Source organism: Chiroxiphia lanceolata, chromosome 3 (assembly GCF_009829145.1).
Source record: "Chiroxiphia lanceolata isolate bChiLan1 chromosome 3, bChiLan1.pri, whole genome shotgun sequence".
Classification (NCBI taxonomy): domain Eukaryota; kingdom Metazoa; phylum Chordata; class Aves; order Passeriformes; family Pipridae; genus Chiroxiphia; species Chiroxiphia lanceolata.
Genome location: NC_045639.1, coordinates 109,607,768 through 109,621,213, shown reverse-complemented (window position 1 = coordinate 109,621,213; position 13,446 = coordinate 109,607,768). Strand labels below are relative to the sequence as shown.

Here is a 13,446-nt window from a genome sequence, read left to right as displayed (position 1 = left end):
CCCCAGCTTCCTCAGCCTGACATGTTCTTATACATAAACAGGCAGCTTTGCAGGAAAGCTGGGCATAAATTGAAGCAGGTAAAATTGAACTTGATGTCAACAAGTAACAGAGCCCTGCATTCACTGGGCATGAAAACAAATACCTTACTAAATTATGATCTCTTTTAATGGAAACAGTGCTACAGATATTCCAGCAGGGTTGGAAGTTTAGGCTTGCTTTGTGAGAGCTGCTTATTGTTACTTGAGTGGAGGGGCCGTGGTTCAGGTAGAGCATGATGCTGGAGATACCCTTAGAGCATTTGGTGCATCCCCTTCCCTGTTCAGTTCCCTGATCCTTACTTGGATGCTGTGCACTAGCACAAGGACATTGCAACAGAACTTAGGGACTGCTTTGCTTGAGTTCCCAAGATATGGAGAGGAACTGGTTCTTTCTGTCTGTAAAAACTGTTATTAACATGTATTGTTTTTAATGAGCTGATGTTTGTGTAGGAGTGTCACTGGTGACCTTAGGTAGGCGCCTGGTCTTTAGCCACGAAAATGTGAGAAAAGGTCACCGATTGTGGATGATGGAAAAGGTGTTTGTATTGCCTGTGATTGCATGACTTTGGGCAACATTCAGCGTAGCCCCTGTTGTCACCATAGTTCCTAGTTCTGTGTTAATTTGCTTACAAACTACATGCTGAAGTTGCCTCTCAAGCTGTTGAAAACCCTGGGTTAGTAGTGCTGTTCTCTAGACAGGTCATGGAAGAGTTTGATACTGTGTGTATTTTGCCAGTGTGAATCTTGCTGCGTAAGATCTGGGGTATGTATGAACTCCAGAGGAAAAAAGACAGCTGCTCAAAACCAACAAATTAGAAGCAGCAGGAAACATTTCAAACCTTCACTGTACAGACCACCACTAATGAAAAATTCAGAGGCAGATTTTGGCTTGATGGCAGCACTGGAGCTTTCTTATCCCAAGTACTAACTGAGCCAAAACACTTAGTTTTGTGTGCAAAGCTGCTACCAATTGAAGTAGAATTTGTTTGGAAAAAGAAAACTGGAACTTGTTACTTTTTAAGAAATCTGCCAGTGAAACAGGGCTTAGTAAAAGTAGTGTGTGTTATCAAAAGAAAAAACACCAGTGACCACCAGCAAAGGGAGAATTGTTTTTCAGGGTAGTCTGCCACTTTGGTTTTTCTTTCCAGGCTTCCACAGCTCTGCTGAGGAGCCCGTGATGGCAGCTCTTGCTTTCATGAATTCTAACCTCAGTGAGTGTTTAATCATGCCTCAAACAGCTTGGCTTTTCAGAGGAAAAATGGTGTTTCTGTTCCGGTATCACTGTCCAGCTTAATGTAATGAGTGATGGGAACACCGTGCCTGGGACGCATCCATCTGCTTCCCTCCAGACCATTTTCTTCCTGGCTTTTTCTGCAGTCTAAAGTTATCAACCCAGAACACTCGCCAGTGATGGGAACTTGCTGCTGCCTTCCTGTACTTGCTGGCATCTCCACTCCAGCTGAAAGCATGCTTCAGCTCCTGCTTTGGAGCCAACTTAAAATGGGGAAGAAAGCAGAAAGGGGTGAGCTTAAGGGTCTCATTCAATTTAAAAGTCTTGTATTAGCCGTGACAAACTGTAAAAATGTCCAGGTAGACACAGAGTCATTGTCTTCCTAGAAACCTGGCATAGGTTGCAGCCTGCCAGCTCCTGCCTGCATATGCTGTTTGTAGGTTTATCCCATATTCCATTACACCTTTTTCAGTGGTGGTAGGGAGGCCCCGTGGTTCTGAGACTTTGCCCTTGCATTTGAGACAGTGGAGAAAAGCTTTGGAATCCATTTCCCCACCCTCCCTTTTTTTATTTCCCCCAGAGAAATTCTTCATGGGAAGCTGGGCGAGTACCTGAAGCCATTTGTGCCTTTTCAGTCTCTGCTGATTGAACCCGATGGTGCTGGTGGAGCCAGGCAGGAGCGCAGCTGTGGCTGCTCTCCTGGATAATCCCTGCAGCTGCGGAAAGCGGGTGCTCGCGCTGGCGCTGGGTTTGTCTGGACTCCTCCAAGGGCAAGTTGAAGTGTAACGAATGCTCTTAATTAGCTTGCTCCAGTTGCACTGTGCTAAGCTCAGCCTTAGCACCTCACTGCAGTTAATTAAAAGACCGGGTGGCTGAGGTTTTATTAGTACAGTGTGTTTGCCGCTGGATGAAACAATGGGAGAAAGGTGGATGACTTGTGTAAATTGTCAGGGGTAGGTGATTACCTGAACACAGTGAACAGCCCTGTTTGGAGATCACTCTCCTTCCCAGGTGAGCCAGGGGAGAGTCACACCAGCGAACAAAGGAATTCTTATCATTATCAGGCTGCTGAGCCAGCCTGTCCCCTGAATTTCTTAAAGCTTTTAAGAAGAAAAATCTCTGAGCAGATATGTGCACATGATTCATTTGGCAAAAGCGCTCAGCCAGCTTCCCAGAGGGGAACTAAAATAATTTCCACATACAGGTAAAGCAAATAGCCTGTGTCTTGTTCATCCTACCAAGTATTATTGACTAGTGCTGAGTAAGAGATCCTTGCAGAGCCTTGATGAAAGGTTGGCAACTCACCCCACTTGGTCTAGATTATTGCAGCATGGTTTTGTAATATTGAATTGCAAGGCTTTTAGTAATCTTCACAGGCTGTTCAACCTGAGCCACTAAGCCTAAACTAAAATGTTTAAAAACTGCAGCTCATGCTCTTAAATACTCTGTAAGAACTGGAGGCAATTTCAATAAATGTTAGGCTCTTCCTGTTAATGTGTAGAACAGATATTGCCTCCTAAGATCTGGCTGAAATGTTCCACTCTGGTGGTATTTGAGACTAGTTATATTTGGCTCATCTTTGTTCCATATCCAGTTTTACAACTACCAGATGACACCCTAATGAAACATCAAAGAAACCATGAACGGTTGCACTGAAGTGCTCTCTGAATGTTGTATCCAGTGAGGTACAGAGCTCCCACGCTGGATATGAAGAAATTTTGACCATAGGGCAAATGTGGCTTTCATCTTTTAGACACTGCTGCAGCAGTGTGGCACAAATCCCAACTTTCATTTAGAAAAGAAAGTAAAAAAGCTGTTTATCAGGTGGGTTTTTTTCAACATAGTTTCCTAAACTATCTTGAGCCCTTCTGTTCTTTACTTAATAGTACGTTTGGGAAAATAGATGAAGAAGAAACAGTCTTGCTGAATAAAATCTAAAACTACTTCTAAGAATGTTTTCCAAAAGGAGAATGGAAGTACTTTGGAAGCTACTGAGCATTTAAGTATTAGCAATAAATTTTTGGATTTGCAAGAGAAGCTAGTTGGATGGAATGAACACATTTTCATCCATGGCTGGGATGAAACATGAAGTCCCCATTTGTGCAGTGTTGTTTCTTGATCAGTCATGACAAAATTAATCCAATCTGGATGCTGAATCTAGATCTATAAATATATTTATTATAATATAACAAGAACTTAACAGTAAACATAAACTATATACAATACCATTACAGATAACCCTGTTTTTAATATTATTCACAGAAATAGCCAGTTTTGTTCCAGTGTGAGAAATGAAGAAATAAGCTAAATTGGAAATGTCGAATATGTTTCGGTCTTGCTGACAGGTAGCACCTCCTTTGGAGGTAGACACACACCAACACTAAAATTAGTCCTGCCCCAGGCAGTTAGAAACTTGTGCTCCAATCTTTAGGTTCACACTTGCACCCTGTTTGACATAAATACTTTAAATGACATACTAGTATATAATTTTGTTGTGCTTATTATTTTTTCTTTTCTTTAAAGAATAAATAAAACAACTGCATAACAAAGACTGGAACCTCACTGTCAAAATGAGAGACTTGAGTCACCCTATAGCTTGACTCAGCTGACTTGAGCACTTATTCTTTAAATACTGCAAGATACAAATTTCTTTTTTTTTCTTTTATTTTATAAATGATTATTAATAAAATAAGATGATTAGCTAACCATCTGCATTGATTTTCCCAAAGCTGTAGGCAGACCTCCCTTTGTATAAAAAGGCTACTGTATTTGGTATGAAATTCAACTAGATTTTGAATGTAAGATCTCACCCGTGCCCTGTACAGGACCCTCCTTCTTGAATTACTGGCATGGCATTTGGGATTTGAGTCTGCAAAGGCAAGTATGGCAACTTTTTTCTCCCTCTCCGTGGAAAGAAATCAGACAATCCGTAGCTTGGGGTTGCTTCCTGGTGGTGAATTTTAAGATTCTTTCCCCTGCCCCCTATATGTTACCCGGTCCATCTCCCACTTGATCCTTTTATGTATAAATTTATAAAGAATTTCCACATCACAATGCTCTCTGGATAGACAATATTTTAATATATATAAAAATATAACCCCTGTGCTGTGCATATACTTACAACTCTACATAGTAATAATTTGAAGTCTCTTACACTGGGCTTAAGTCTATGCATCATTCTACCATGGGCTTTAAACTATTTAAAATCTGTAAATAAGAGAATGATAAGATTTTCACACTGGGTGGGGAACTTGAAAAATAAAGTAAAACAAAAAACTTCTCAGACTTTACATAAAAAATAGTGGCATGTATCCCAAACATAAGGAATTCTGGTCGAGAGCCAAAATGAGTGTGTAGCCACAGGAGGCGTCTTCTCTGTTTGATGAAAACATGGAAAACCCACACTATGCTGTGCGTTTTACTGTGATTCCAGCCAGAAGTGAAGAGTGGGTTTATCAGGAGAACACCACTGGAATCAATTCATTTTGCATTATGGGAATCAAACACTGCCAAGTGCATCAGCAGAAACTGGGAGGAAAAGGTTTAGGAGTCCCCCCCCTCCCCGACCTGTGGCCACAGCCACACGTGCCCACAGAAGCAGCACCTGGAGCAGAAACTCATTCAGCCCAACAGACCTTTTTAAATCATTTTACATGGAATTTATTACCAATGGCTCTTCTTCTTCTCCCCAGTCCCCACCTCACCCCCCATCTGGGCTCTTCTCTAGAGAACTGAAAGAATTGTTTGATCTGATGGAAGACTGACATCAACATAAGCCATCTGTCACACAAGACTTCTCTCAGTCATTGGTATTGAAAAGCATGTATTTCTTAAAAACAAATGTAGGAATCAAAGTGGTAAGGACACTTTGACCTTTCAAATAGATTGATGCCTAAAGTGTAATAGTAAAACTAATCTGCATGGTTATTTTAAGAATCAAGCTCGAGCTCTAAAGTAAAATGCAGATTATTTTTTTCCTCTCTTCCCCAGCTTAAAAAATATGAGAAATTCTATTGCACCTGGGTTGACCAAAAGCCGATGTCCAGAACAAGTGCCACTATAACATCTAGTGACACCCTTGCATTATTAAGTTACAATATCTTACATAGCACGGAGCTCTCTGCTCCTTGTTCACCAAAAGGTGAGGATGATTTTTCTACATTCAATGTAGACACTATTCAAGACTTTAGAGCAATATGTTCACTGGCTGGCTTTGCTGCTTTTGTTCCTTAAGTAATAGTGTTCCTTTTGCCTGCTTTCAACAGGTACAAACAGTTCTCCATCCAACTCCTGGGGAACATCAGCCGCTCTGGATGTACTTCTTGATTGCTACGCAGCCGTGTCGAAAAACGGGGCAGGGCATATTTGGTAGAAGTGTCCATGTGTTTGTTTTAGGGTCATAGGCTTCCATGTTTCCCAGGGCAGGTCCTTCGCTGCTGACGATCCCACCGGTGGCGTAGATTTTTCCATCCAGAACAACAGCACTGTGTTTTATATAAAAAAAAGTAAGTTTTAGTTAGTGGTCCTGCTGAACAATTTTCTTTTTAGGCTCAAAACAAACCCAATGTTTTGATAGAAGGGGTAAGCAATGAATACACCTTTTATTCTTATCTATATAAAGGTGTGTGAGCATTTCTCTTCCTTCTCCCTTTCTCTCCCCAAAATTAATCCTTTTTTGTGTTCTTGCCAGGTAGGCAAATGTTGTCTCTAATGTAAATAACAGAAATACATCCAGGTAAGATGTTTCTCCAGCCCACATATGGGATCTGCAGCAAAAGCAGGAGGACAATGCACCCCTGTAATACTGCGCACATGCAAAAGCAATCCAAGCAATCTGGGGTCCCTGCCACCTTGGCTGGAATAAGACCTTGCTTCAAGTTACTCCTTTAATTATCAATGAATGCTGCAAAATGGGGGGGAGAAACACCTTCAAACCACATTCTGTTGCTTCAGACGCTTCCATAGTGTGGGAGCCTGGAGGTCCCACTGACTTGTCCTTGTGCACCCCGGAGGTGTGGTGTCCAGGAAAAAGTGAACCCAGGGTGCACGGATCTGATGGCTGGGGATGTGCAGCTGAGGGAATGGCAAGGGAGATATATGTTGGCATCTAAAGAAGACAAAACCCCCTACTGCTTTTTGAAAGTGGAAGTGTTTGACTTCAGATATCTCTTGTAAATCGAGAATAAGGGGGCTGGGCTAATCCTGTGGTCCATAGGCTCTTGGTAGGAGGGAAGGTGCATAGGTAGGGAAGGTATTTGAAAGGAAAATTACTCCTTGGCCTCATCTCTTCCTTCCGCTTAATGCCTCATCCTCCTCAGTAATCCTGCACAGGGCAGGACACTGGCTTTGGGCTAATGAAGATGGACAACGAGGGACTGCTCCCCTGTGTGTATCTGGAAATGGCAGAAGGATGACAGAGGCAGCTGGGTGGGAAAAGCCTATGCAGGGCTGCCCTATGCTCCATGCTGCTGTCCCACTGCATGTGGGGGGAAACCCAAAAGGAGGGGTGTCCCTGCTTTTCGTCTGCTGGGGAGCCCAAATTTGCCTTCCAAGTTGATTTAAAGATGTTAAGCTGGATAGGGTTGGTACTGGCTTTTCTGGTGGCTGGATCCCTTTTGAGAATAGCTGGTGGATGATTGTGTTGGGAAGGAAAATGGAGACTCAGGAGAGTGTGTACACACCAAAGGATAGCAGAGGAAAATGATAAATTAATTGCAGCCAAGAAGGTGGCCTAGATCTAACAAGGGTAGTGATCCTCTAGGCTTGGTAAAAGCAAAGTAATTTCTTATGGCTAATTTTGGAGCAGTGGGAAGAAGAAGGATATAAAGTAATAATGGCAAAAGCCAGAGAGCACTGGAGGACAAAGGGTGAACTGAGACTAAAATGGCACTGACAAAGCCATGTGCTTCTGAAGAACACAAGACTCTGATGTCCTTGTGGAGACACAGAACCTGAGGTTAAAAATAAACTCACAATGACAACAGTGAGACCTCAAATAAGCCTAGTCCCTGGGTACCACCAGGAAATAGGAAATAATGAGAATCTTGTCAAAATAACTGTTAATCTGAAAGGAGGAGGAAGGAGAGAGAGACTTGAAACACTTGATTAGAGCCTATCCACAAATCATCAGGGCTGGATGATACATAGCCCAGAGTCCTAAGGGAGTTTGCTAATGAACTTACCGAAGCACTGGTAATTATTTTTGAAACGTCAGGGAGAAATGGGGAAGAATAAGGACTTGAGTAAAGCAAGTGTCATCCTGAAAGATGGCTTTGAAAGAGGAGCCCACCTCCAAAAGAACCAGGGCTAGTGGTGGAGAGGCACTGCCCAGCAGGAACTCCTGCCAAGGCTCAGTCCCTATGGCAAGGAGGAGGCAGAGGTGGCCAACACGGTAAATCAGACAAATGTGCATATTAAACCACAGTTTTGGACTCTGGATATTTACTGAGGAGTGAGAAGCCCATTTCTGTCCTGGAACAAGTTCCTATTTAGAAGCATGACAGGCTGGGAATTACAGCTTGCAAAAGCCAGTCTGAGGAAGGGGGATGATGCTTCCTCCCCAAGCTCCACAGCCCTGATGTGGTGGAGGGGCTGCTGAAACCAGCAGGATGAGAGTTTAGAGATGAGGCCATGGGGTAGTGATTCCTGTTTGTGTTTTGTGTAGTATTTTAGCCACCCACTTTTCATCTAGTGAAGTCTCCACTGTGGCACAGAATCATAGAATCAGCCTGGTTGGAAGGGACCTCTGAGATCATCAAGTCCAACCCTTGATCCAACACTGCTGTGGTTACCAGACCATGGCACTAAGTGCCACATCCAGTCTCATCTTAAAGACCTCCAGGGACGAAGAATCCACCACTTCCCTGGGCAGCCCATTCCAATGCCTGATTACTCTTTCTGTAAAGAATTTCTTCCTAACATCCAACCTAAAGCTCCCCTGGCAGAGCTTAAGACCATGCCCTCTTGTCTTACTGATAGTTGCCTGGGAGAAGAGACCACCCCCCCCCTGGCTACACCCTCCTGTCAGGTAGTTGTAGAGAGTGATGAGGTCTCCCCTGAGCCTCCTCTTCTCCAGGCTGAACAACCCCAGCTCCCTCAGCCTCTCCTCATAGGACTTGTGCTCGAGTCCCTTCACCAGCCTTGTTGCTCTTCTCTGGACCTGCTCCAGAACCTCAATATCCTTCCTGAACTGAGGGGCCCAGAACTGGTACTCGAGGTGTGGCCTCACCAGTGCTGAGTACAGGGGAAGAATCACTTCCCTGGTCCTGCTGGCCACCCTGTTCCTGATACAGGGTGCCACTGGCTTTCTTGGCTACCTGGGCACACTGCTGGCTCCTGTTCAGCTTCCTGTCAGTCCAAACTCCCAGGTCCCTTTCTGCCTGATGTTCAGTAGCAGCTCTTCTGAGCCAGAGCAGCTGCCACCACAGAGCAGCTGAGTAGCCAAGCACACCTTCCCAAAATGATCTGGGTTTGGGTTTCTCCCCAACCCATGCTCTGGATTTGGGGTTACAGTGGGTGGAGAAACGTTGCTCTTGTTCTCCAGCACATGGGCTACAGCACTGGAAGAAATTCCTGCCCAGTGGCTGGGACACCAGCACCTCAGTCCTGCAGTGTGTCCCATCATAGTGCTAATATGTTGGGAAGAAATGGATGCCTAATTCCATGCTCTGGAAGACTGTATGAATTTTACATGGTCATTAGAGGAGCTTCTGCCCCCTCCATATGCAATTCCCATAGATGAGACTGGCACAACACTTAGCTTGTGAGTCATGCCTGAGGAGAGCTGCTCCTGCTATGGAGAAATGGACAGTTCTGAGTCTGTAGCAGGTACTTATGTGTGCAGGGGACTTTGGAGACATTCAGTCATCTTTGGGGCTAAAGTGGCAAGTAGGTGCTTAAGATAATTAGGAATTTAGTCCTAGATTGCTGCTACTTTGCAGTATTAGGACAATCACTGCTCATTTCTGGGACCTTAGGGAATAGGAAACTCAAGTGGACTCTAAAACCTTGAGGAAAGTGACTGGAAAGGAGTATGCTCATTGCTCTTTCTTCATTACTGTGACAATATTTCTTTTATCCCCTCCCTTCCATCCCATCAGCTGTAAAAACATAGTTACCAAGGCTGACATACAAAGAAAGAAATAATTACAATAATTAGGATGCGAGTTTATTGCTCGGTGCCATTAATCCTGAGAGATAAAATGATTACAGGCTGTCAGAGCCTGGGAAGGAAGGAAGGAAGCTCCGTGCCACAAAGCCTCGCTGTGGGGACACAAACCCTCTGGTGGCTTTGGGGCATTGACTTCCCCAGCTGAGGAACAGCCAGACCTCCACCTTTCTGGCAGAACTCCCAGGGTGAAGGTAATTGGTATCAAAATGGAGGTCACGTCAGCCACTCCTTCCAGGAAAATACATTTCAGCAAATTATTACCCTGCAGGCTAATGACCTGACTTTCTACTCAGCAGGTAATTACTGCTGTTTGCTGGAGAGGCTTCTCCTGCCCCAAGGCCAGTTCACCTGAGGTGCCAGGGTGTCCCTCATTTCCCAAACCACACACAGCATCACAGGATTGCACTGTGACTATCCCCTGACACTGCCACTGCTAGTCTGGTCCATCTGCTAACCTCCATGGAGCTATGAATCATGCTCCGAGGAAAATCCCAGTGAGGTTGAGGTGTGCCAAGGGCTGGTGGGGACCTGGCTGTCCATGATGGGTGTGCTTATACACATCTAAACACCCTTTACATCTCTTCCCTGCCTATCCACCCTGCATTCCTTGCCCAGCCTGAGCAAACAACAGAGAGGATTCGTCTCTGACAGCTGCCTGTTAAAGGACTTGATGGGCAAAGCAAATCAATGAACCCTAAAATCATAGCCAGGTTAGAAGGGACCTTAAAAGATCATCTGCTCCAATCTTTTGTGTGAAAGGGATGCCAGATGAGGTTATCCAGCACGCTGTCCAGTCATATCTTGAAAACTTTTGGTGAAGGGGACTCCACCACATCCCTGGGGAGGTTGTTCCAATGAATGATTGATCTCACTGTAAAAAATTCTTATATCGAGATGTAGCTTTTCCTGTTGAAACTTGTACGTGTTGCCCCTTGTCTTCTCGCAATGGCTCCTTGTGCAGAAAGAGCTTCTGTCCCTCCTTGTAGCCACCCTTTAAGTGCTGGAATACTCTGTGAGGTTCCTCCTAAGCCTTATCCTCTCCAGGAAGAAAAGACCCAACTCCTTGAGCTTTTCCTCATCAGGCGGGCTCTTCTCACCCTTTGATCATCTTCGTGACCCTCCTTTGGACCCCCTCCAGTCTGTCCGGTTTTTTTGAACTATGGGGACCAGAAGTGGACACAGTGGTTCTCGTGCAGCCTGACAAGTGCTGAGTACAGTGGGATGATGGAAGTCTCCTGATGGGCAGTAATTTCAAAGCAACCCAAAGCAGAGGATATCAGTACCTTTTTTTCTTTAGTGTTTGAGAGATGAGTGCCTGAGTGCTCTTGCTCCAGGACTTCCCTCTCCCAATCATGATGGCTGGATATAGCACCAAGCAGTGGGACTACCAGAAATGTTTTTCAGTTTTGTTTGTCATTGTTTTAGAATTTCCTGCTGACCCCTAAAGATCACATCAGCCTTATCAGGAAAAGTTAAAAAAAAAAATGAAAAAAAATCCTACTGTCTGGAATTGTAAAAAATTTGGAATGGCTGAATTACTATGTTGTATTGACTTCCTGAAACTTAGTATCTTCTAGGGCTTTAAACAATGCTCTTCTTCCTCCACACTCCTGGCTATGTGTGCATAAGCACACACTTATTTGGAACAGTTCCATAAGTATTACTAAATATTATCAGTTAGGTAGACACAAGATCTGCTTAAAAGAAGTAAAAAAAAAAAAAAAAACAAAATGCCTGCATTTATTAGTGGCCGAATTTCCTTCCTGCTCTAAGATTACAGGAGGGCTTTACTGGAGGTCGAACTGAACGATGCTGGTGTGATCCTTGGGGTTGTCCTGTGCAGGGCCAGGAGTTGGACTTGATGATCCTTGTGGGTCCCTTCCAACTCAGGATGTTCTGTGATTCTGTGATGCTCATCAACTGGGTGGAGCAGGCCTTAGGATGAGAGAACCCTCCAGAGTACCAACCCCTGTGGGACCTGGCTCTGTGCAGTGTTAGGCAGAGCTGCAGGTGCTCCTTAAAATTTTGTTTAAACCGGGGACCTTTTTGGGGCACCTGCACGGTGGTTTGTGGTGCCGAAACAAAAGGCATTGCTGGTGTCTCTGTGGGTGGAAGGGGTCAGGTGCCAAACTGTCCTGAGCTGGTGGCTGTGCTGACAGGCTCTGGGGCTGTTTAGCAGCCGGAGCGGCAGCCAGGTTGTTATGTCTGAGAAGGCCGAGCTCGGGTGGCCGTGTTGTGCTGCCAGAGGTGTCATCTTTACAATGAGACAGATAAATGAGGGTCCAGATTAGTCACGGTCAATTAGGAGGATATCATGCCCCTTCTTGGAGCAGGATTATTAGAGTGGGTGTTTTGGCCAAGCTCCAGTTATGTTCTCCCCTACTCTGTGAGCACTTTCCCTTGCTAATGATCCAAAACCATCACGTGGCATCGTTACTTGTTGCTGAAAACCAGCAATGTTTTATTCCAAAGTCCACAACACATCAGTAATGGCCCCAAGTGCTCTGTCTGTATCATTTATGTTTTAACGCCCACCAAAATCCTTCATGTCATCAGCTCCTACAGAAATTATTGCCAGTAGCCTGGCGCTGCAGTTCTCATCTGCTGTCTGTGGAATGCAGTCCCACACACACATCTCCTTCCAGGTATGCTGGAAGATTTTGGTTTTCCCTTCCAGACCAGCTGCAAATGCTGCTGGCTGAACAGACCATGTTCAGATCGTGTCTGCAGGCTCCGGAAGCAAGCAGCCATTAAGGAACCCTGCTCTGTAATAGCTTCACCTGGGAATATCCATCCAAACAAGCTGTGCTCTAACTCCTTCCAGTGCCTGGAGTTACCAGGAACTTAGCAACGAGGAAAGGAGCCAGCTGGGGGAGGCTGTGGCTGGTGCTATACATTAGCAATGCCTGGCAGTTCAGCACAGGAGGCACCAGGCTTTGGTGTTCAAGAACAAGGCCTTATTTGAAAAAAAGAGGGGGGGAGGAAATAATCCACAAACTGACCCTGGTTTTGTGCTGTTCAGCCTGAGTCAAAGTTTTATTAAAGATTTCCATTCGGCAGAACCATCTAATAAATCTTACTGGTTAGCAGTCAGAGGAGGAGGAAGAAAATGCTTTTCTGGTGTCTGTTGGGAATTGCTGGTACTAAATTAGCTTCTCTGGAATTATTGCTGGCACCACCATGCTGCCGCTGTTGCCCCGTGGAGGCTCTCTGTAGCACAAGCCTGTTTGTACGCTGCCTGCATCCTAAGCAAGCAGAATATGGAATTTTTAATCATTCACAGGAACGCATTTGGTATTCTTTTTGCCTGTGGAAAAATAAACACTTGAAGGGCTCTGTAGGAAGGGAGAATGCCTGCCTGCAAAGGGAGGCCTTGCTACACTGGTGGGGAGGGACATCTTTGCAGGTGTTTTTGGAGAGAGGTGTCTGGCAGAGCAAGGTGTGATCATCCCAGCTCTTCATACCTGTTGGCTGCTGTCTGCCATCCAAAGATCCTGCAAATGAACAGGGGCTGCCAAACTGAGATGGGGTACTTGTGGTAAACAGCTTACACTTGCCTGATATTTGGGAAAAGTCAAATATTTCCCTCACCTGTCGTGTGGAAGATATTCCAGACCTGTGTGTGAACTCAGTGTATTTTAAAATGCTTCAGGCCTATTACAGCTCTTTATCCATTTAGCATCATCCTTCAAAGCATTAATTCTAGGTCAGCACAAATTTCTTATTGACTTCCATCAGGCTGGGCTTAATCTGAAAATGATGCTCAATTTGCTCTTCTGTTGATTATGAGCTGAAGACCCAAACCATTTATTTTTTATTTTTCATTAAAAGTAATTTAACTTGATATTAAAACCATTTGAACAGACCTTTAATTTTTCACAAGCAGGGAATGTCACACACATTTCTTTTCCCTGTGCTTGAGGCCATCATGCTCCCTTATCACTAATGTGTAGAAACAAAGCAGATAAAAATAAAAGTGATGCGGTCAAAATTTTTTCTCAGCAAA

At 44.5% G+C, this 13,446-nt stretch overlaps 1 protein-coding gene across 6 annotated transcripts in view; it reads right to left on the bottom strand.

Moving 5' to 3' along the window:
* Nucleotides 1-3,426: 3,426 nt before the first annotated feature.
* KLHL29 (kelch like family member 29) overlaps nt 3,427-13,446 on the bottom strand; it is a 391,640-nt gene continuing 381,620 nt past the window's right edge. For all 6 annotated transcript variants that reach the window (XM_032682682.1, XM_032682681.1, XM_032682684.1 and 3 more), the window contains one exon: nt 3,427-5,754. In XM_032682682.1, coding sequence (XP_032538573.1) covers nt 5,571-5,754 — 184 coding nt within the window. In that variant the 3' untranslated portion in view covers nt 3,427-5,570. The remainder of the gene's footprint in view (nt 5,755-13,446) is intronic.